Source organism: Odocoileus virginianus, chromosome 23, assembly GCF_023699985.2.
Source record: "Odocoileus virginianus isolate 20LAN1187 ecotype Illinois chromosome 23, Ovbor_1.2, whole genome shotgun sequence".
Lineage (NCBI taxonomy): Eukaryota > Metazoa > Chordata > Mammalia > Artiodactyla > Cervidae > Odocoileus > Odocoileus virginianus.
This window is the reverse complement of record NC_069696.1, coordinates 8,795,778-8,820,436: the sequence shown is the minus strand read 5'-3', so window position 1 is coordinate 8,820,436 and position 24,659 is coordinate 8,795,778. Positions and strand designations below refer to the sequence as shown.

The following is a 24,659-nucleotide window of genomic DNA, read 5'->3' as shown; positions in this document are numbered from 1 at the left end:
AGACCCCACTGTTAGAGGGTAAGGAAAACTAACTATCCCCACCCCTTACCACCCCAACTCCCCATGCGCTGGGTGGAATGGAATGCAAGAGGAAAATACTAATACTAATGATTAGAAAAAGCTCCCCAGGACCCAAAGAAGCTGCCCAGAAGTTTGCTAAACAGGCTACCTGCTGCAACTCCGCAGTGAAAAATAAGGACCAAGAAGAGGCTCTGCTGATGCACCTGCTTTAAGGATGTGTCTGGATGAATCAGGAGTCACAGATTGCTCCCACTGTCTCATCCACATCTTCATGCAGGACGCCTGGCTCCGGGCTCCTCTCTTGAAGAAGCTGAGACGCAGCATCCTTGGCTGCCGCCCAGCGGCCCCATCTGTAATCTTCCTGCTCAACGTGGCTCACGATCTTCGCAGCTGCAGCAAGAGGCAGGCTCAGGTTCAGGCTGCCCCAAGAAGCCAGCCCTGCAACTTGTGACTCAGCGGAGGAGGTGGTGGGTGGGACTCGTTACAGCCGGCAATGGTAACAACCAAGTGCTTTTGAGCAGAAGATGGGAAGCTCAGTCCGAGGACAAGCCTGGCAGCGAAATTTCCGTTTAATGAATTCACAGTAATTCCATTTGTGTCATCTTCCCTGTGGGTTTAGACAAGCAGATCCCCTTTTTCTTGCTTCCTACAATGCAGCCTGAACTAAGGTCTGGATTCTACAGCCAAGAGACCCCTCCTTCCCTATTTGGCCACCCACCCTCACCGCTTCCCCCGCAACCCCCAGGCCCAAGCAATTATACAGGAGCATACAGAGAGATGTGGGTGGAGATTTTCCTTTATTTGTTTTTTTTTTTTTTTTTTTAACTTCAGAGAGAAAGGGCTGGAGCAAAAAGCTGATGTCCAAAGCTCCAGGCCTCAGAATGAACCCTGAATGTGCAGGACCCTGATGGGTGTCACTCTGGATCTGGTGACTGACAAATGCACGCCATGGAGACAATATCCTCACAGCTGCAAAGCCCCCTTGCCCCTCCCCATTTTTCTTAATTTCAAAGCCCCCACCTGCACCCACCCAAAATAGCCTTGTCATTCCCTGGTAGTGGATCTCCTAGAAAATTGGGCTTTTACCCCTGTGGGCTCACAGCCCCATCCCCACCCCCAAAGAAACATGCATTGCCTAGATATAAAAGGAAATTGACACAGGATGCTCGAATCCAGAGAGCCCGCATGCTTTATTCTTCATCATCCTCCAGCTTGGGAGAAAGGCTGCCTTCCATCCTACCCATGAGAGAGAGGAAAGGGCACTGAGGCTCTATCACCTCTCCCATCTCCCCAGGGCCCTGTGCCGTACCACTGCGCACACCCGAGCCCTGCCTGATCTTAAACAAATCTGGCCAGAAGCCTTCTACTTCTCCTCTTGGGAAAAAGACATTTGGGAGCTAGCAGGTGTAGTGAACACTTAAACCAGTCTTCCTGCTCAGTGTCTGTTCAACCCGAAGGTCCATCCAGCTCTCGGAAGGAGATTCCTGGTGCTTGGAGCCCCCAAACCTGGCACCAAGCCTCCCCAGTGGTCTGTGACCACCGCTCCCCACCCCGCCTGCCTACAACCTCCCAGAGCAGTCTTGGGTTGCTCTCAGCGTCTCTCCCATGGTCTCCTGTGGAGTCCCGACGCGGAGGTGCCCAGGGTGGCGGGGGAAGCGTCAGGCGCCCTTGCTTTCTGTCCTCTCCTCATCAGCTGTCTGGGCATTGCTGACGGCGCGGAGCTGCCCCTGGGCAGCAGGCTTCACTGACAGGACCAGGCGTTTCCGGAACGTTTCACAGAGCACGATGTACACAAAGGGATTGAGGCAGCTGTTGGCATAGCCCAAGCTGATGGCTGCGTTGTACAGATAGACAAAAGTGAGCGTCGGGCGGCTGAGGGATAGCTGGGTCAGCTGAAGCACGTAGTAGGGCGCCCAGCACACGAAGAAGACCAGGCAGATGGCGATGGCCGTGCGGGTCACCCTCTTTGTCCGCAGCCGGATGCTGCGTTGAGACGCGGGGGCCACGGAGGATGTCATGCGCTGCAGGATCCTCACGTAGGCGGCCGTGATGACCACGAAGGGCAGGGCAAAGGCCAGGAAAAACTGGTACAGGGTGAACCAGTAGAGGTCAGTGTCTGGGTTGGGCAGGCGGATGCCGCAGCCCACGGTGCCCCCTGGGAAGGGGATCAGCCTGGCATAGAGCCACACGGGGGTGATACTGATGAAGGATAGGGCCCAGAGGAGGCAGATCACCAAGGTGGCCACAGAGGGCTTCCGGAACTTGGTGGAGGAGATGGGGTGGACGGTGGCCAGGTAGCGGTCAATGGCCATGGCGGTCAGGATGTAGGTGCTGGTGAACTGACTGTTGGCGTCCATGGCCGTGATGAGGGTGCACATGGTCTCGCCGAAGTGCCAGACCCCATTGCCCATGAGCTGGTGGATCATGAAGGGCATGCCCAGCAGGAAGAGGAGGTCCACCACCGAGAGGTTGATGATGAAGATGTCGGGGACATTGCTGAACCAGTGCAGCTTGGACTTCTTCACCACCGCAAAGATGACTGTGGAGTTCCCGACAATGCCCAGGAGGCAGATGGTACCGAACACTGAAGGCATGATGATGTTGATGTAGGAGATGCTCCCTGTGCGAGGAGGCAGCCCTGGGGACAGAAGGAGCAAGGGTCTACCATTTGACATGGACTCTGCTCTCCGAGGGCTGAACTCCTACTGGCATGCTCAGCCTCCAGCCACACACCTGCCCACCTCTCCATCCACCTGCCATATCAGCTCAGGGCCCATCTTCTGGAATCTTCCCTGCCATCCTCCCTGCCCACACAGCTGCTAAACCTAACCCCGTGCCCTCCTGCACCGGCTCCCTGCTCAATCCCACCAGAGTCTCCCGCACCACCTGTTCATTAAAGGACCAGTCCCTTTGCCGCCTGCGTTTTCTCAAAAGGCACAGAGTCAAGAACCACAGCTGTCTGCAGAGAACGGTTCTGTGGGCCTTGGGGCTTCACCAGGAAACGTTATCGAAATAGCCAGCAGGACACGAACATGTGTGCACGTGTGGGCGCCAGCATGTGTTTCCTTGTTTCCTATTTGCAGCCCAGCTTATTTCATTTTAGGAGTCACTGGTTGGAAGCCGTGTGCTGATTCCTGGGGATCTCTGTGTGTGACTGTCTCATGGAGGCTTTTGGCCATCAGGCCCACAGCCCTCCTCTCTTCTGGGTCCCTATCTTCTGCGCCTGGGCTTTCAGAGTGACTAGACTGAAGCTGTGTGCTGCAGCCCAGCCACCCGAGAATTTTCTCCATGCAAACCTTTCCTCTGTTTTCTTCCTTCTCTTCCCCTTCGAAGCTAGAATTCCAGGGCATCTCAGTGCTAGAAATGTCAGGAAGCATCTTTCACCAGCAAAGTTAATCCCCTCGAATCTCTGGGAGTTATTCCTTCCCACGCCTCTTTGGGGAGGAGGCAGTAAGGATGTTTCAAACCCCACCAGATCACGTAGTTCAAGTGAAAAAACCAAGGGGATCGGTGAATGAGTGAGCTTCCAGCCATCTCCCTACATAACAGCCCTCCAGTTTCTCTTGCTTTTCTAGCCTGGAATTTTTCCGGCAAAGCATCTTTGGAACTCCTCAGCAGCCCTTCCCTGCCTCCCTCGCGGCTGGCCACCATGCGAGGACACTTCCTAGCATGCCTCTGCCCCTGCCCCTTCCTCCCCGTAGTCCCCTCCCCGGCCCCTCCGGGAGGGCAGACTGCCCATCTCATTCCCAAGAACTGGCATAAAGTTTCGCAAGCAGTTTAGCTCGGAGGTGAAACCTTCCCGTTTCCCACCCTCCGAGGCACAGAGGAGGGAAGACCGCCCTCCAGCTCGTCTCACCGGCCGCGGTGAGGTTATCCGGGCTCTCCGAGGTGTTGCTGGCATTGGGGCCGGTGGGCAGCAGCGAGGCTTCCAGGTCCATCCCGCCGCGCCGCGGGTGCCAGCTCGCCCGTCCGCCCACGCAGGCTGCCGCAGCCTCCCGCGCCAGTCCCGAGCCCGGGCCCCCGGAGCCCCGCAGTCCGGAAGAGGGGTCTTCCTCGGGCCGCCCGGCAGTCTCCGCCGCCTGCGATCCCCGCCGCTCTCCCCACCCTTCTTCCCCGGCTCCCACTGACATCACCTAGACACATTAACATTCGGAGGCAGATGCGCGTTAACCTCTTCGGTCCTGCGCCGCAGCTCCGGCTTCCAACTGCCTGCAGAACCCAGCCGGCAGGTCAGCCCCATCGGGGACCGGGCTTCCTTCACTCCTTCACTTGGGGCCGTGTCTCCTGTGCCACCAGGGGTGCTGCTGGCTGCCTGCGAGCCTCCAGTCTCTCCGGAGGCAATGGGCTGCCTCCCTGTGGAGGAAGGGAGCCTGGCCCGGCCCCTCACCCCTGGTAGCCTGGACCTGGGCCGCGGGGCAGGGGCTGGGGTGGCCGTGCTGGGAGCTTGGGGAGGGAAGGCTTGGACCACTGGCATGCCCACCTCCAGGCCACCCACGGTCCCTTCCCAGCACCCCATGGATTCCAAGCTGTGGCCGTTTGGCTGGCACTCAGAGGTGACTCAGGTCACCCTGAGCTGGTGATGCCCAGGGACTTGGGACCAGAAGAGGACAAACTCCCTTCTTCCCTGGGATCAGCAGGGACCCGGCTTATAGAGGTTTTAGTTTTCTAAATGCTGTGAGGTCCTTGAGGGTTTACCTGGAACTCCTTGAAACAAATTTCAGAGCAGAGACCCCCAAAGAGATCCTTGTTCAATCACTTCATTCATGTCCAACTCTTTGCGACCCCATGGACTGTAGCCCACCAGGCTCTTCTATCCATGGGATGCTCCAGGCAAGAATACTGGAGTGGATTTCCATGCTCTCCTCCAGCGGATCTTCCCCACCCAGGGATCGAACCTGAGTCTCCTGCAGCTCCTGCATTGCGGGCAGATTCTTTACCACTGAGCCACTTGGGAATCCCAAGAGACATCCTTAGGAACAGCCTAAGAGGGCAAAGCATTGGGTGAATTCTCTGCAGAGGCATCCTGCTGCCAGGTTGTCATTCGGCAGGTCAGGCCGGGAGGGGCCTGAGACTCTGCATTTCAGACAGGTTCCCAGGAGATGCCAAACCAGGTACAACACTTGGAAGAGCAGTTTGTGTAGGACTTTCATTTTCAAAGCTGCCGTAATGTTCAAATTCCTTTTTTTATTTTTTTATTTTTCAAATTCCTTTTTTTAAAAGCATGCTTTGCTTTGTACTGGAAAATAATAACAGTTATCAAGATATTTTTAAAAGGCTCTCAAAACCACCTGCTTGAGACAGTTACTGACAAAGCAGAAGTTCAGAGTAGAAAGGGCAGTCTCTGGCTAGGCCACCAAGAGGAGGGCAAGGCCACCCAGCCATCAGCTCACCTCCTCCCAGATGAAACTCTTGGCTCTGGTGCAAAACAAAGAAGAAACAACATTTAAGTAAACATTGTGTGCATGTCGATGCTCAATTATGTCCGACTCTTTTGCGACCCCATGGACTGTAGCCCACCAGGCTCCTCTGTCCATGGGATACTCCAGGCAAGAATACTGGAGTGAGTTGCCATTTCCTTTCCCAGGGGATCTTCCTGACCCAGGGATGGAACCCATGTCTCCTGCACTGGCAGGTGGATTCTTGGCTACTGAGCCACCAGAGAAGCCCCAAGGGGAGGGTAGCAGGTGGAAACTGCAGAAGGGGAAATTCTGTCAGGCCTCAGTCATCGTCCTGGGACAAGGACTGATGTGTACATAGCCTTTCTGAGTGATGACACAAGGAGCAGTCATGAGGAAGTGAAGACAACGAGATAGGAAACAGAGCCCAGAGAAGGCGCTTTGTCACCATCACTGCTGTGGACAAGGGGAGCTTGCATTTACCAGGATCCTTGAAAAGTGCACAGACTGTTTCCCAGAATCGTCTGCCTTTCCCCAGGTGCCTCAACAGTGGACTGTTGCCACTGGGGTGTTAACACTGCACTCCTGGGTGCATGGGAGGAGCAGACTCCTGCTGCATCAGATGCGGCAGAAAGCGAAAAGATGTGCAGCTCACACTTGAGGCGAGAGGCTGTCAGTGCAAGGTGAATCTCGTGCGGGAGCCAAGAGGCTTCTGGGTGAAAAGTAAACAGACATGAGGTGCATGCTGGAGGCGAGACACATCGGCTCCAGACCAATTGAGCCCGCACACACCCATCTGCTGCAGCTGGAGCTGGAGTCAGCAGTGACTGAGGGGGATGTGACATGGGTGGACAGACGCACCCAATATGGAAAGACTATTTCAGGGCTTCCCTGGGGCTCTTCCCTGGGGTAAAGAATCCACCTGCCAATGCAGGAGACACAGGTTCAATCCCTAATCCAGGAAGATCCCACATGTTGTGTGCTGTGGGGCAGCTGAGCCCGTGCACCACAACTACTGAAGCCCTCACACCCTAGAACCCGTGATCCGCAAGAAGAGAAGCCTCTACAATGAGAAGCCTGCGCAGCGCAACTAAGAGTAGCCCCCACTTGCCGCAACCAGAGAAAAGCCTGAGCAGCAATGAAGATCCAGCACAGCTAAAAATAAATAAACAAATGAAAAAATTTTTTTTTAAAAAAAGAAGACTACTGCAATAATCCAATTGAAATAGGATGGTATCTTAGATTGGGGAGGTGGGAGTCAGGAGAAATGGTGTCTGTACATTATGTAGAGCCCCGAGGGTTTGCTGAAGTTTGAACCAGAAACATACAGGAGAAAGAAATATCAGGGATGACTCCAAATGCTTGGCAGAGGGGAGATCGGGGAAGCTGTAAGAGGAGATGATTTGGAGGAGAAACGAAGTGTTCTGTTTGGATATGTTACATTTGAGATGTCTGTTAACATCTGCATGAAAAGGTTGGGTAGTTTTGGATGTGAGTCAGAAGTTCCAGGGAGAGGTCACGCCTGGAGCTATGAAGTTAAATTGATGACACTGAAGGAGCTTACCTAAAGTAAGGGTGACTAGAAAAGAGATTCGAGGACTCAGCCCTGGAGCATTTCAGTTTACAGGTTGGGGAAATGAGCCTTATAGCCTACTGTTTCCGCCTCCTTCACCTGCCATAGTCTTCCCACCTCCATCCACCCATCCATCCACCCTTTCATCCAGCAGATCTGGATGAAATCTGATTGAGCCTCTGTTATACCAGGTACTGTGTTAGGCTCTGTGGATGCAGTAGAGAAAAAAAAAAAAAAAAAAGAGTGCTTTTAACCAGGAGCTTCAGTGACAGAGTTGGGAGAGACAGATAATAATAAGTCAGACAACAAGAGGAGGCCACGGCAACCCACTCCAGTATTCTTGCCTGGAAATCCCATGGACAGAAGAGCCTGGTGGGCTACAGTTCATAGGTTCTCACAGAGTCAGACATGACTGAAGCGACTTAGCATGCATGTACAAGCCAATAAGTAAACAAGATAGCCTCCCCAAGGCTTCAATCCAGACGAGTTCTGGTAACTTAATCATGAAGGATTTAAGTGTTTATGAAAGAACAGCTATGGAATCATGCCAGGGAAAATGTCTCTGCCTGACTGGAGACGTTTAAACCATGACCGAGCAGCCAGGGGACCTGGAACAGGAGGCTTTAGCTTCCTGACCTGTCATGCTGGGGGTGGGGTGGAGTGGAGGGGGTGAACACCGAGTCAGTCAATCCACAATGACAGATGACTCGTGCGGTAGGGGAAGAATGGGATGATGGGAGTGACTGGGGTCCTTTAGAGAGGAGAGCCAAGGATGTCCTCTTTAAGGAAGCATTCAGGTAGAAACTTCAGCATCCATTCCATTACAAATGATCAATTTAAAGTGTATCTCCTTTCTGCTAGTGACTGAGAGCTGAGCATCTCTCCTGGATACCCGCCTCTTCAAATCCTCTCGGCCACATCTAATTTTTATTCCATCCATTGCTACAGTGGCCCTGCTCTGCAGTCTCTGACCAGTTTCAAGTACAGGTGTGGGTAAGACCTGACCGTTCTGTGTCCCAGGCCCCCACCATGTACTGTCTACCCTCTATCCAGATCCTCTCTGAGGCTGTCACAACTTAGACTAGGGGACCCCAGGGAATGCCCATGCTGGAGTGGCCTGGAAATACAGGGAGGGAGAGTTCACTCCTTAGGTGAACCCTTGACCAATGTGGTGTGGAAGCCGTGGAAAGATGCTTTTCCTGTTTCCCCCTTTGCCTGAGACATATTTCATACAGTTTCTCAGGGATCCCATGGAACATAGCGTCTGGTCACTTGTAGCGGTGGACGAGCCCATGTGTGCCTGTGTGCGTGCTGAGATGCTTCAGTCATGTCCAGCTGTTTGCAGTCCTGTGGACTGTAACCCACCAGGCTCCTCTGTCCTGGGGATTCTCCAGGCAAGAGTACTGGAGTGGGTTGCCATGCCCTCCTCCAGGGTATCTTCCCGACCCAGGGATCAAACCTGCATCTCTTATGTCTCCCGCATTGGCAGGCGGGTTCTTCACCACTAGCGCCACCTGGGAAGCCCAGATGAACTGCTCATCATCTCCTCCTGAGAATGGAAATTTTGGCCTATTTTGCTCCAAGCTATCTGACTCATGACCTGCCCTGCCCAGCACAGTCATGAGTTAGGTCAAGCTGAAGTATAGCAAAAAACCCTTTCTCTCCCATCCATGTGACCCCACTCAGGGGACCCCATATCTCCCAGACTCCCTCCCATGGTGACACCCACCTGCCCTGTCCTTTTCAGAACTTGACTACCGTCTGCATATGTTGAAGTCTTACTGGGGTCACGGCATCAATTCTCACTTGCTCCCCTCTCTCCTGCCTCACCCCTTCCACTCCACTCCCACCGAACAGCAGGAGTAGTTTTGTTAACATAGACACTTCCAGGGGACTCACCTGGTAGTCCAGTGGTTAGGACTTGGTGCTTTCACTGCCTGGGCCCAGATTTGATCCCTGGTGGAGGAACTAAGATCCCACAAGTCATGTGGCACAGCCAAAAGTAAAGAAATTTCATTACCCTACACTGTTGAAAACACTTCAGTGGCTCCCAGTTGCTTTCAAAATAAAGTCACCCTCCCTAATGGAATGTAATGGACATGACACTCTTTGGTACCCAGAAGTTGATCTCCCAGGAAACCACATCCTTGAGAAAACCTTTGGGAGTGGCAGCACCACTAAGCAGTCCTTGGTGGGAGCTGCTGGTGGGAAAAAGGCTTCCTTGTTTCGGTGGGGATGTGAGACCCTGGGGTGGGAGAAACCAAGTAGCTGCACTTATTTCCAGAGGAAAGTGAGCATGGTTATCATAATAGAATGGTTATGTAATAGACGGGACCAGTGCAATTATCCAGATGATTGCCCTGCAGAGGCTGATGTAGCTGATTGATCATAAATAGATGAGTGGCCCACCCACTAAGTTCCTACTTGATTTGTATATCTGAAAAAAGCCTTCAAGTCTGGTCAGCAGATCTCTGACTTTAGCCCACTTGGCTCTACTGATCAGGGAGTGAGTTAAAGTGGATCAAGTAATAAATGGAGGTGGGGTTTTTTTTGTTTTCTTCCCCCCCCCGCCCCATTAAGGTCAATGTTTCTTTTGTTTTTACTTAAAAAAAAAAAAAAGGGTCATACTATGAAATTTTGCACCTGGCTTTTTTCTCTTGAAGCACCTTTCACATCAGCATATAACATATATCCATTAAAAAAAACCTACATTCATTGTTTTACATGGATCCTAGGGGGTGGATCTAACTTCCTTAGTGGTCCATTGGTTAAGACTATGTTCTCCTAATGCAGGGGCCCAGGGGTTCAACCCCTGGTCAGGAAACTAGATTCCACATGTCACAACTAAGAGTTCACATGACACAATAAGAAATAAAAAGATTCCATATACTACAACTAAAAGGTCCTATATGCCACAATGAGATCAAAGATGCTATGTGCCCTGACTAAGACCCAGAGCAGCCAAATAAATAAATATTTTAAAGGGGATCCTATTAATATTATATGTATATATCAAAGTTTAGTCAGCCACCTCCCTACTGACAGACATGTCAATGACTCAGTTCTGTTATTTTGGCATAGGATGCTGCATATGGACATCCTTCTCCAGGTAATAAATTGAGTTTGACTAAACTGACTTCCAAACAGTCCCCATGGATCTCCAAAGCTTTCTGTTTCCCTGCCCCTGCATCTGTAGCTGCAACAGGTATCCCCAGCCGTTGGCAGAACTACTCTATTGGCTCCTGGATTGGCAGAGTAAGGGATTTGATGAGGACAGAAGTCAAATGGAGATCCCGCCTCACTAAAGTGATAAGCTAAAAGCAATATTGCACCCCCTGGGGACTGGAGAGATTAATGGTGTCATCAAGGCCTTTAAAGAGGCTGGGTGGTGATTTTATCACATCCTGCTCTCAGTGTGGCCAGTGGAGAAGGCAGATGGGTGTCAGAGAATGACAGTGGGTTACTGTAAACGTAATTATGTGGTGACTCCACGTAACAGCTCCAATTGCAGCTGTTATTTCAGATGTGGAGTCGTTGCCAGGGAAAATAAATACAGTCCCTGACACCTGGGATAGAGTTATTGATCTAGAAAATGTCATCTTCTGTATTGCAAGAAGCAGAAAAAAAATCAGAAATCCTGCTTTTATTTGTCACAGTTATAGGCACACCTTTGCCATCTCGCCTCGGGACTTCATTATCTCTTTTGACGGTTCTTCAGTTCTCAGACTTTGAACACTTCATCGTCACATGAGACAGTGTTCTATGTTGATGACATTATGAGCTAGGGCCTGGAGAGTGGAAAGGAGCAGATACCAGAGGTGTAAGACAAATGCCATGAAAATACGAAGGCCTGACATCTCAGGAAAGGTTTGGGATCCGGTGTTCTGAGTGTGTCACGATTTTCCCTCCAGAGTAAAGCACAGTTTACCTGACATCTCCTACCACAAAGGAGGGGCCCCCAGAAGCCCTGGAAACAGGAGCAACAATTCCTAAAAGGAGCAGAGAGCAGAAGGGATGCTGGACATGCCAAACCCAGGGGAGCCTAGTCCACCCAGCCATCTCTGTTAGCCTGGCGTGCCTTGCATCCAGGGACCGTGACCCTTATTCTAGTGTCAGGTCACGGCTGTCACGTCAGCCACTGGATTCTGAGTAGGGCCCTGGTCCCCTTCTGCAGCCTGGCACCCCCATTTTAGACATCTGCACTGTACCCTACACTTCTTCTTCATGGGGATTCCCAAGTGGTGCAGTGGGAAAGAATCTGCCTGCCAAAGCAAGAGACGAAAGAGATGCAGGGTTCAATCCCTGGGTCAGGAAGATCCCCTGGAAGAGGAAATGGCAACCCACTCCGGTGTTCTTGCCTGGGAAATCCCAGGGACGGAGGTGCCTGGTGGTCTACAGCCTATGGGCTCGCAGGGTCGGACACTACTGAGCGTGACATGACGCAACTGCACTTTTACTGCGTGGTAGTCATCACAGATGTAAGCAGACATTTATCTATTGTATGGTGATGATTTAGTGCCTTTCCCTCACGAGGTTAGACTTCCAGGGAGGCAAAGCCCATGTCTGTCCTATCTCACTGTGCCTCCTGCACCTCGCGCGCGCTGGACGCACGACAGATGCTCAATCAACGTTGGGAGGATGAATGGCCAGAGAGGAATCTCCGTGAAAGCCCTGGGCGCAGAGGTGGGCAGAAGGCAGCAGAACGCAAGCTATACTGGCCGTGCTCCCTGACCCGAGGCTCGCCTCCACCCCAGCGCTTCCCGCCAGCCTGGAGCAGTGGTCATCATGCCCCTGGGCAGGCAGTGGGTGCCAGTCAGCTGTGAGGCAACTCAGAACCAGAGGCTCCCTCTGACTGTGAGAAAAACAAATGAGATCAACTTCAGGGGTGGAGATTCATCCTGAGATTCTCGGAAATCCCAAGGAAGCGTGGGAAATCAGCTACATGAGATTCCGGCATGTGTGACCACAGGGGTGAACCTGGAAGACATGACAGCAAGTGAAAGAAGCCAGATCAAGGAAACAGAAACAAAACCGTGTGTGATTCCACTTATGTGAGGTACCCGGGGCCGTCAAACTCATGGAGACGAGAAGTAGAATGGTGGTTTCCTGGGGCTGAGGAGAGGAGGGATGAGGAATTAGGATGTAAGGGGTGCAAAGTTTCATTTGGGAAGATGAAAAGGTTCTGGAGATGGATGGTGGAGATGGCTGAACAACAGTGTGAGTGAACGTAATGCCACTGAACCGTATGCTGAAAAATTGTTAAAGTCAATTTTTGTTTGTTGTTTTGGCCACACCTTGTGGCCTGTGGGACCTTAGTTTCCCAACCAGGGGTTGAACCCATGTTTCCTGTAGTTGGAAGTGCACGGGACCACCAGGTAAGTCCCAGAGTGAATTTCCTGTTATGTATATTTTACCACAATTTAAAAATTATGTTAAACAAACTCAATCAATGAATCTGCTTACCTGAATGTGTTTCTGCAGAAATTTGGAAAATGCTGGTAAGAGGAAAGCCATGTCATGAGCCTTAAAAACACTAAAAGTCATTAAGATCCATGAAAATGGCTATAATACATTTTTTTTCTTTTTTTAAAAATTTATTTATTTTAATTGGAGGCTAATTACTTTACAATATTGTAGTGGTTTTTGCCATACATTGACATGAATCAGCCACGGGTGTACATGTGTTCCCCATCCTGAACCCCCTCCCACCTCCCTCCCCATCCCACCCTTCAGGGCCGTTCCAGTGCACCAGCCCTGAGTGCCCTGTCTCATGCATCAAACCTGAACTGGCGATCTATTTCACATATGGTAATATACATGTTTCAATGCTATTCTCACAAACCATCCCACCCTCGCCTTCTCCCACAGAGTCCAAAAGTCTGTTCTTTATATCTCTTTTCTTGTCTCACATATAGGGTCATCGTTACCATCTTTCTAAATTCCATGTATATGCGTTAATATACTGTATTGGTGTTTTTCTTTCTGACTTACTTCACTCTGTATAACAGGCTCCAGTTTCATCCACCTCATTAGAACTGATTAAAAATGAATTATTTTTAATAGTTGAGTAATATTCACTGTAAGACATTTTAATGATGGAAAGCATTGTCAAAAGACATATGCTAATTTTTGTTAAAGCTTTGCTTTAACTAGTGCTAGCAACTTAGCCAAGTTCCCGAATGTTAGAAAAATTGTTTTTTCTTTTTTTTTTTAGGGTTATGGCAAAGAGTTTCAAGCCAAGGATGTCATCAAGAGTACTTCAAATGCAAGAAATGATCAAATTTAAAAAACGGAGCTCTTGTTCCTCAAAAATAAAATTAAAATATGTTAAACAGTTTAAGAATGGTATCACATACAGTAATTCAGTCAAGAGCTTTTTATAAGATTTCAAAAGCTTTCAAAAGATTTCAAATATGTCATATTCTTATAAATTGCAGCTCCATTGCATGTTCAGTTAGATATCTTTTCTTGATAAACATGGAAAAACTGAAACAACACCACCACTCTGGGCCCCAGAGATTGCAATCAGGCCACTTGGCACCCAGTCTGTGCCATTCAACAGAGAATCTGAGGGTGTTTTTTTTTTGGCCTCTCTTCCCTGGTAGCTCAGACGGTAAAGAATCCGGCTGCCAGTGCAGGAGACCTGTATTCGATCCCTAGGTTGGGAAGATTCCCTGGAGAAGGGAATGTCTACCCACTCCTGTATTCTTATCTGGAGAACTCCTTGGACAGAGGAGCCTGGCGGGCGACCGTCCATGAGGTGACAAAGAGTTGGACACGACTGAGCGACTAACACATATCAAATATTAGGAATTTGTGTTGGATACCAAGTCATCTCAGACCACAGGCCCTGATCACTTTCCAGGAGTCACAAGTTGTATTAACTGCATGTAGAAATTACTGTTTCAGGACTGCTTTCCTCAAAAGCAGTGTGATGTTTGACATGGGTGTGATATTTGACGTGGGTGACAAAATCCAGTGAGGGAACAAATAGACTTTTTAACAAATGATGCTGGGATGACTGGGTAGCCAGCCACACACAGGAAAATGAAATTTGAGTCCTACCTCACACCCTAGGTAAAAACTAATTCAAAATGAATCAGAGACCTAAATGAAATAGCCAAAACTGTAAAACTCTTGTGAAGAATACAAAGGGGTAAATGTTCATGGCTTTGAGTTGGACAAAGCCTTTTTAGATATGACATCAAAAACTCAAACTAGAAAACATAGATAAGTTAGACTTCATCAAAAGTTAACACCTTTGTGCTTCAAAGATTATCATCGAGAAAGTGAAAAGACAACCCACAGAATGGGAGAAAATCTTCGGAATTATATCTGTAATAAGCGACTTGTAGCCGGAATATACAAAGAATTCTTACAAGTCAGTATACAAAAAACTCTTACAACTCTTACAAAAACAGACAATCCAATTTTAAAATGAGTAAGGTATCTAAGGAGATATTTTTCCAAAGAAGATATACAAATAGTTAATAAGCACATGAAAAGATGCTCAACATCAGTAGACATTAGGAAGATGCAAGTCAAAACCACAAAGAGGAATACATTTAATGCCATGGAATTATACATTTACAAACAGTTAAAAAGATAAATGTCATATATATTTTATCACAATAACATAAACACAATGAGATACTACTTCATACCTACTAGAATAGCTGTTATATATATGACAGATCATAACAAGTGCTGGCAAGGATATAAAAAATTGGGATCCTCATACATTGTTTTTGTTTTAATTTTTATTGGAATGTAGTTGATTTGGGCTTTCCTGATGGCTCAGTGGTAAAGAATCCACCTGCCAATGCAGGAGATACACAGGTTCAATCCCTGGGTCCGGAAGATCCCCTGGAGAAGGAAATGGGAATCCACTCCAGTATTCTTGCCTGGGAAATTCCATGAACAGAGGAGCCTGGGTGGGCTACATACAGTCCATGGGGTTGAAAACTTAGTGACTCAACAACAACAAACAAAAGTAGATTAATGATTACCTAGGACTGGGTGGACAGTGGGAATGGGGGAAGGGAAGGATTGCTGATGGCTAAGAGCTCTTCTATGGGGAGATGAAAATATTCCACAATTTGTTCTGGTGATATTTGAGCCACTCTGTGAATATAATAAAAACCTTTGAATTGTACACTTCAAGAGGGTCCTTTTATGGTGTGTGAACTATATCTCAGTAAATCTGTTTTGAGGGCTTCCCGAGTGGCTCAGATGGTAAGGAATCTGCCCGCAATGCAGAAAACCTGGGTTTAATCCCTGGATCTGGAAGATCCCCTGAAGAAAGGAAAGGCTACCTACTCCAGTATTTTGAAAATGTTGGTGGGAGTCAGAGGGCTGTGGCCACAGGAAGGGTTGAGAAACACACGGTCTCCTCTTCCATTCTCAGGACAAATGTCTATTCTTTGTCTCCCTTTCTGTCCTGACTCTTGGGAACCTCATCGAGTTATTGCTACATCTCGCCAACCTTTTGGAGGATATTGGGGCTGCCCATGGGAACCACTGTGAACACTATGCTGAAAGGGACTTCCTGGGAATGCCTTGGCCATCTAAACTGCAGAGTGAAGCTGGGTCTCAGCTGATTCTGCTGACGCTGTTGGAGCCGGTCCTCGGGTGAGTTGACACCTTAGCCCTGCTGCTGACTTGCTCTGTCATCCAGTAAGTCCCCGACCGACCCGATCAGTGCCAAGTGGGAACCGGGGTCAAATGAGCCTGAGGGATTCTTCTTGCTGTGGGCTTTTTTTTTTGCAAAACGACAGTAACTTAATATTTGTACAGCCTTTTTTACACACGGATATTATCTTAGCTGACGCTGTGGAATAGATATGATCCCAGTGCAGATGTGAAAACGGGGCCTCGGTGAGCCGAGTGACCTTCCCAGAGCCGTCCAGCTGGCACGGTGGTGCTGGGCCCCAGGCCCGGCCCTTTGGCTTTGCTGACTCCAAATCCTGCGTTCATTCCTCTCCATGGGACTCCCTTGTGACGACATTTCTTTCTATTTCTAAAATGCCTACGACAAGAAAACAACTTTCACATTGCTCCCGACTCCTGCATTTCCCTCAGCGCCTGGAGACAGCCCCTCTCTGGCCGTTTGTCTGCTGGTGGCCTCTTGCCCGCTTCAGCGCCGCAGAGCATCAGGGCCCTTGGTTTCACCCACCGAACAGGGCCAGGCTGCCTCACCCCGTGACGGTGTGGAGTGTCTGCAGGAAGGGCTGAAGTGGGGTGGAAGGAGAATCTAGTTCCTTTTATCTTTTTTTTTTTTGGAGTATAATTGCTTTATAATGTTGTTAGCTTCTGCCGTACAATGAAGTGAATCAGCTATATATATACATATATCCAGGCTTTCCTGATAGCTCATTTGGTAAAGAATCCACCTGCAATACAGGAGAGCCCAGTTTGATTCCTGGGTTGGGAAGATCCACTGGAAAATGGATAGGCTACCCACTCCAGTATTCTGGCCTGGAGAATTCCATGAACTGTATAGTTCATGGGGACGCAAAGAGTTGGACATGACTGAGGGACTTTCACACATACATACATACATATATATACACACACACATATATGCAAGCATATGTGATAAGTCACTTCAGTCATGTCCAACTCTTGTGATCCTACGGACGGCAGCCTGCCAAGCCCCTCTGTCCATGGGATTCTCCAGGCAAGAATACTGGAGTGGATGACCATTTCTTCCTCTAGGGGATCTTCCTGACCCAGGGATCAAACCCACACCTTACTTCTACATGCATGGATAGCTAGGTTCTTTACCACTAGCACCACTGGGCGGCCTATGTGTGTGCTAAGTCGCTTCAGTCATGTCTGACTCTCTGTAACCCTATGGACTGGAGGCTCATCTGTCCAAGGGATTCTCCAGGCAAGAATACTAGAGTGGGTTGCCATTTCATCCTCCAGGGGATCTTCCCCACCCAGGGATTGAACCCGCGTCTCCCAGGTCTCCTGCATTGGCGGGTTCTTTACCACTAGCGCCACCTGAGAAGCCTGGGAGGCCTATGCACATGCACACAGGGCTTCCCTGGTGGCTCAGATGGTAAAGAAGCCGCCTGCAATGCAGGAGACTTGGGTTCAATCCTTGGGTCAGGAAGATCCCCTGGAGATGGGAATGGCAACTCACTCTAGTATTCTTGTCTGGAGAATCCCATGGAGAGAGGAGTTTAGCAGGCTACAGTCCATGGGATTGCAAAGAGTTGGACATGACTGAGTGACTAACACACACACATACACACATATGCTTGGGCTTCCTTGGTGGGCTAGTGATAAAGAATCCACCTGCCAATGCAGGAGACATGGGTTTGATCCCTGGGTAGAGAAGATTCCCTGGAGAAGGAAATGGCTACCCACTCCAATATTCTTGCCTGGAGAACCCCATAGACAGAGGATCCTGGCTGGCTACAGTCCATGGGGTCGCAAAGGAGTTGGACACGACTTAGCGACTGAACAATAGCAACAATATATATACGTGCATGCACACCCTCTCCCTCTCGGCTTCCCTCTCACCCTGACCCTCTCACTCCACCCTCCTAGGTCATCACAGAGCACCGAGCTGAGCCCCCTGTGCCATGCAGCTGGTATGCTCACTTTCATTTTACCCATGGCAGTGTATTTATATTTAGCCTTATCTCCCAATTCATCCCACCCTTCCATCCCCAGGCCCCACCATGTCCACACGCCCATTCTCTACATTTGCGTGAGATTCTGGTTCTTTCCAAAAGAACTTGAATCCCCGGTCTTTTCGTATGGCACACAGGACCTTCATGACTTGGCCCCGGCCACCCCTGTAACAGCCCAGTGTCCTACCTAAACAGCTTAGCCTTCCCAGCAAGTGCCACGTGCTCCTATCACTTTTGCACACATCGACCCCTTAGATCGTTCTTTGCTTCTCCATCTCCTGAGCTCCTGAGCTGTTCTACAAGATGCCCCAGAAGAACCTTCTCCTCCAGGAAGCCCCCCGCTCCCCAGCTCCCTTCTGCTCCCTACCCCATCCTCCACCAGACACCCAGTGTGAGGACCATCAGAGCGGAAGCCGTTGGCATCACCTCCCCTCCACCCCATCCAGGTGGCTCCACCGGGCTGGTGCTCCCATCCTCCGGTTGCTGAGAGTGAGGGCTCCCAGGCCTTGCAGCCACCCCAGCGGAGGCTTGTCCTTGGCCAGCAGGAGGCTCCTTGCCAGGCAGGTTGCCACTCCCAAAAGCCAGTAGCCAAAGCCTGAAAGAGCCATTGGAAAGGCCTGTCCCTTTGACTCGAGGGGAACCGTTGCACAGCTGTGTCCAGAGCCCGCCCACCCCTACAGACACACACACACACACACCACACACACACACACACACACACACACACACACACACCACACACACACACACACACACACACACACACACACACACCACACACACACACACACACACACACACAGACACAGACACACACCCTCTGGACCCTTCCGTTATGATGAACAATTTTCTTATTGTGTCCAGATCAGACTCTGTGCTCCCTGAAGGCAGAGACAAAATCCTATTCATTGAGGGGGCCTCACTCCTTAGTTGGGGACCTGGCAGAGAGCAGGTGCTCTGCGTTTGTGCTCCATCCAATTTCTGAGCGGTTGTGGCAAGCACTCCCTGTATTCCAGTCTCTGTCTCCCCCATTTCCTGTCCTTCAGGACCCCCTCCTAACTGAGCCTCCCTCTTCTCTTCCTCCCCTACCCTCCAAGTGATAGATAGATTCCCCCAGTCCTGCTCTTTGACCCTTAGATTTGAAGGGAAGAGATGGGCAGAGCTGGAGAGTGGAAGGAGCCAGGGTGGGGACAGTGCCTGCCCCCCCCCCCCCACCCCCCCCCCCCCACCCCCCCCCCCCCCCCCCGCCCAGGGGCCAGCAGGGTGGGCGTCACCAGCTCCCACTGCTGCAGTGGATTTCCTCTCCCTTGCTTTCTGAGCTTCTTGACTTCATAAACGCTTTAGGAGCCGTGGTGGCTCCCACTCTTTTTCATTCATTCCACCCACTTGCGGCACCAACCCCGTCACAGGAGGAATGTCTTGGCTCCCAGGCTTATTAACTTTCCTGGCAGCATCCAGCTCACGTAGCCGCTGAGTCAGTGCGGTGTCAGCGGCCGGGGAGGGAGGCCGAGAGAGGCTGACTCAGATGGAGCGGGTGGGTCTCGGCGGAGGCCTCCTCCTTTGCACAAAGCAGAGGAGTGGGGACCAAATTCCCCCGGAGAGGCTTGCCCTGGGAAGTCTTCTCTCACCTAATTCCCCACAGTCAATCGTGCGCTGTTATTGCGGCCCCACGTCCATCCTCATCATTTCCCTCTGCAGCCCCAGCAGCCCTTGGGCTTCCAGAAGGTAACTCAGCAGCACCCCCCATAACCATGATGATTGGTCCAGGGCCAGACAGGTGACCTGTCAGAGCCAACGAGCAATACAAAATTCTGGGACAAAGGTGCTCGCTCCTTTTAGCTGGACTTGAAACCAGAGAGGATAGTAGGATTAGAGCCGCTGACTCCAGCTTGCTACCAAGTGAAATCTGAGACAGAAGCCACCCCTACGGAAGAGAGAAATGATGAGAAACTGAATCTTGATTTTATCCTGGAGTCCTGAATGTAGCCATACCTGAAGCTGCATTAATACAAGGACTTTTGGACTTGGTAAAAGAAGCTGCCTGCCAATGCAGGAAACAGAGGCAACACAGGCTGGATCCCTGGGTTGGGGAGATCCCCTGGAGGAGGAAATGACAACCCACTCCAGTATTTGCCTGGAAAATTCCATCAACCGAGGAGCTTGGTGGGCTGCAGTCCATGGGTCTCGAAGAGTCGGACAAGACAGCACAGCAGCACACTCAGCATACTCCTTTTACTTAAGTCAACCTAGGCTGAGTTTTCTGTCACTTTCTTGTTGAAAGAATTCTAATCATTACAGGCATTTGCCATGCTATTTTCCCAATTCTAAGACATGCATGAGTGTGAAAGTTGCTCAATCATGTCCGACTCTTTGTGACCACATGGCCGATACAGTCCATGGAATTCTCCAGGCCAGAATACTGGAGTGGGTAGCCTTTCCCTTCTCCAGGGGATCTTCCCAACCCAGGGATCGAACCCAGGTCTCCTGCATTGCAGGCGGATTCTTTACCAGCTGAGCCACAAGGGAAGCCTAAGACATGCATAACTTCCTATATTTTAATATCTCTGACATTAGGAGCGTGCCTTAGAATCAAATGTCAAAGTCCTGATGGAGACATCATTGTTTGCAAATGTGGGAAATTGAGCGCAGCGGCCATATTGTCTTCCCATCCTCTGAGCTGGATGCACTGTCGGTACGGCACATACTGAATTTGGTACTATTTAAAATGTCTTTGAAAATATCATAGTGTGATTCAGCATTCAGATAAAAGTGATGACAGAGAAAGGCAGGCATATGGAGCAACAGGAAGGGAAACTGATACCAATGAAACAGTTTTCTCTTTAGAGGGAGGACTACTCTTCTCTTATGAAACAACAGCAAGTGCTTGGCAGACCCTAAGGCAGGAAGAAGATGAGGGACAGGCAGGAGATGGTGAAGGACAGGGAAGCCTAGTGTGCCGCAGTCCATGGGGTTGCAGAGTTGGACACGACTGCGTGACTGAGCCACAAAGGCAGAAAGACAAACTAGGGACAGGAGTCGTGTCACATTTCACTCCTAAGATGTGGGCAAGAAGTTGGCTATCTGCACGGGAGCTGGTGCTCAGTCGCTTCATTCAGGTCTGATGCTTTGCGACCCTGTGGACTGTAGCCCACCAGGCATCTCTGTCCATGGGATTCTCCAGGCAAGAGTACTGGACTGGGTTGCCATTTTTCCTTCTCCAGGGGATCTTTCCAACCCAGGGATTGAACTCGCTTCTCCTGCATTGCAGGCAGATTCTTTACCTCTGAGCCAGCGGGGAAGCCCACACGCCAAGCATCGGAACCTAATCAGGAGGAATTGCCAATCTCGCAGAAGAAATGAGAGAAATCTCACAGCCAGGAGAATCGCCGTGACTGGTTCATGACTTGTCCAGCACTATCGTTAAGACATATTATCACCATGCAGTAGGTGTTTTTTTGCTTATTTCTTAGTGGTACATCTTATAACCATTGGAATGTGTTATCACTCTCATTTTGCAGAAGTGCTGTTAAAGTCACTTGCTCAATGGATGGATCTAGAGATTGTCATACTGAAAGAATTAAGTCAGACAAAGACACATACCATATGCTATCACTTATGAAAGTGAAAGTTGCTCAGTCATGTCCAACTCTTTGAGACCCCATGGACTATACAGTCTGTGGAATTCTCCAGGCCAGAATACTGGAGTGGGTTGCCATATCCTCCTCTAGGGGATCTTCCCCACCCAGGGATTAAGCCCAGGTCTCCTGCATTGCAGGCAGATTCTTTACCAGCTGAGCCACAAGGGAAGCCAAGAATACTGGAGTGGGTAGCCCATTTCTTCTCCTGTGCATCTTCCGGACCCAGGAATCAAACCAGGGTCTCCTGCATTGCAGGTGGATTCTTTACCGACTGAGCTATCAGAGAAGCCTGCTATCACTTATATGTGGAATCTACAAAAAAAAAAAAGATACAAGTAAACCTATTGACAAAAGTAGAGAACAGATTGAGGCTTACCAAGGGGGAAGGAGGTGGGGATAAGCTGGGAGATGGCGATGGACATGTACACACTACTATATATAAAAGATAACGAATAGCCTGCTGAATAGCACAGGGAACTGTATTCACTGCTCTGTAGTGACCTCTACGGAAATGGAGTCTAGGAGAGGGTGGATACATGTATATGTACGGCTGATTCACTTCGCCGTACAGCAGAGACTAACAGAACATTGTAAATCAACTAGACTCCAGTAAAAAGTTAATTTAAAAAATTAAAAATAAAGTGCAAAATAAGTAAATCAAGTCACTTGCTCAGTGTCACAGGCTAGATCTGACATCATGAACCTGACCATTACAGGACACACACACCCCACTCTGGGAGGGCCCGGGTCCTCAGCAGTCCAGGAGGGTGTAGAACTGAGGACACTCCTGCCTTCCCTAACCTGTCATGTGAGTGTCCTGGCCTAGGCTGGCTGAGAGGATGTAGGATCAGGTGGCTTCCCTGTCCTGGCCTCCAGCACGATTTGTTCTCAGCTCGAGTTCACTAGCTCAGCCTTAAGAAGTCTCACCTGCTCCCCAAAGAATTTCTGTGTCTATAGTTTTGAGTAACACCAGTAGGCTGTGCTTGGATTGTAGTTTTTCCTCCTCTAAGCACTTTTAACATCTTTGCATAAAACAAGACTTCCATAAAGATAATATACTCATTTCTTCATAAACGAGGTCATAGTGACATTCCTATTAGAGTTATCTTTCTACCAAAGCTAATAGAAAAACAATAGATGCTATTTACCAAGAGGTAGCGATGGACCGTGGTTCAGTTTACAGACCCTGGATGCAGACTTCAGCTCAAAGCCTGTTCTGCCGCTGACTAGCTGGGTGACCCTGGGCAGGTCACTTGAATGCTCTGTTTTCTCATTTGTAAAGTTAGGAAAATAACAGTAAGCAATAGCTTCCATCTCACAGAGATGCTGTGAGGCTCAAATGGGATCATGTATACACAGCCCCATAGCCTAGCATGCACACTAATTTATTTCACAACACTGAGGCAACCCTGACCATGTATGGGCACTACTGTTTCCCTAGGACATTTCAGGGGACGGTTATAAGGATTAGACAAGTCAATATCTATCAGGTACGAACCTCATCTCCCAGACTCAGCATGGCCCAGTGATTCCTCACTTCCTTCTTAGCTCTTTTATGCTAAATTTAAAGAAGACATTTTGTCTTAAGTTATCTTTAGTGGGCATGTTGGTGTGATTTTCCACCATGACCAGAATGATAACATTCATTATTTATTGTCTTTCCCCATCCTCCACTTTGCCCCAAATAAAATTGTGAGCTCCAGGAGGCAGAGGCTTTTACCCTTGTTCACTGATGAAACCCAAGTACCTAGACCAGCGCTTGGCTTATAATAGGTATTTTAAATTTCTTAAAACTTATTTTATTTTGTCTGTGCTGGGTGTCTGTGTTCTCTGCTGTATACGGGCCTTCCCTAGTTGCAGCAAGCAGGGGCTGCTCTCTAGTTGCGGTGCATGGGCCCCTCACGGCAGTGGCTTCTCTTGTTGCAAAGCACGGGCTCTAGAGCTCGGGCTTCCGTACTTTCGGAGCAAAGGCTTAGTTTCCCCGCGGCAGGCGACATCTTCCCAGACCAGGGGTTGGACCCAAGTCCCTTGTATTGGCAGATGGATTCCTAACCATTGGACCACCATGGGAATCTTCTCGTCATTGTTTATTCAGCCAGTGGACAGGTATTTACTGAGCACCTACTATGGACCAACTCAGACTTGGAGAAGTGCATTGCTGGCGAGAAGGGGCACGGGCCTCCCAGGAGCTCCCTAAAAGATGGGTAGGCACTTGCTGCAGGGCAGGTGGGAAAAGCAGTCCTTTTGAGAGGCGACAGACTCTGGGCGATGAAATAAAATTAATATTTTAAGGTAAGACAAGAAAAGTTTAAGCAAAAATTTTCTCTGCTCATTTGGACATCCTTCCCTCCAGTGTGCACTAGGCATCTGCATTATGTGTTAATCAGACCTCCCCCACGGCGGGGAGTCGCTTCAGTCAAGTCCTACTCTTTGTGACCCCATGGACTGTAGCCCTCCAGGCCCCTCTGTCCATGGGATTCTCCAGGCAAGAATACTGGAGTGGGTTGCCATGCCCTCCTCCAGGGGATCTTCCCTACCCAGGAATCGAACCCACGTCTGCTGCATTGCAGGCGATTCTTCACCGCTGAGCCACTGGGAAGGCCCAGCAAACACCTGCTAAACCATAAAGATCTACTTTTCTTCTTCTGGCACCAGCCATATAACTCCTTGGAAGATGGCATCATTTAAAAAATATTTCACTTGTTTATTTACTCATGTGACTGCGTCGGGTCTTAGTTGCGGCATGTGGGAGATTCCAGGAGGGGTGACACCCCAGGACCCTCACCTTTCCTACTCCCCACCGTGTTGCAGTGTAACTTGAAGATTCTTTTCACCCAGGCAGTTGGGAGAATCCTAGCTGTCCTCAGGTCTTCTGGTGGTGGGGTTGGTGCTTACTTCTCCCCCATTTATCAATGAATTTTCTTCCTGAACAAATAAACAGTGCTTCTCCTGAAAGGAATGCCAGTGAGTATGATTTTCTCCATCTCATCACCATCTGGTTTATGCCACAGCCTTTAAAACACATATATTTATTTTAAAAAAAAATTTAGGGTACACTCTACAGCATGTGGGATCCAAGTTTCATGACCAGGGATTGAACACATGCCCCCTGCTTTAGGAGTGCAGAGTCTTAACCACTGGACCACCAGAGAAGCTTCTAGGCCACAGCTTTAAGTTCTTTATTTTAATTCTCATTAATCATCCCAACCCTTCAGACAAGGCAGAACACACTGTGTTGTGGAGAGACAGACATAGGAGAGAAGCAGAAGCAAGAAGCTCTGGGCTGGGGTCTTTGGGAAGAAGGTGACATGGCCCAGGTAGTCCAGACTCTGACCCACACGGAGGGGCAGGGTGGCCCCCAGCCATGCTGCGGGTGAGGGACCCA

At 49.6% G+C, this 24,659-nt stretch overlaps 1 protein-coding gene and 1 non-coding gene across 2 annotated transcripts; one reads left to right on the top strand and one right to left on the bottom strand.

Annotated features, from left to right (window-relative positions):
• Nucleotides 1–811: 811 nt before the first annotated feature.
• On the bottom strand, nucleotides 812–4,501 carry MCHR1 (melanin concentrating hormone receptor 1). Its single transcript, XM_020876940.2, has 2 exons — nucleotides 3,878–4,501; nucleotides 812–2,659 (listed from the first exon to the last, which is right to left on the bottom strand). The coding sequence occupies exons 1-2, from the start codon at nucleotides 4,149–4,151 to the stop codon at nucleotides 1,680–1,682; spliced, it is 1,254 nt and encodes a 417-aa protein (XP_020732599.2). The 5' UTR covers nucleotides 4,152–4,501; the 3' UTR covers nucleotides 812–1,679.
• Nucleotides 4,502–12,429: 7,928 nt separating this feature from the next.
• LOC139030711 (small nucleolar RNA SNORA33) lies at nucleotides 12,430–12,560 on the top strand. The gene has a single exon (XR_011483119.1). It is a non-coding gene; the product is annotated as a small nucleolar RNA SNORA33 (small nucleolar RNA).
• Nucleotides 12,561–24,659: the final 12,099 nt, after the last annotated feature.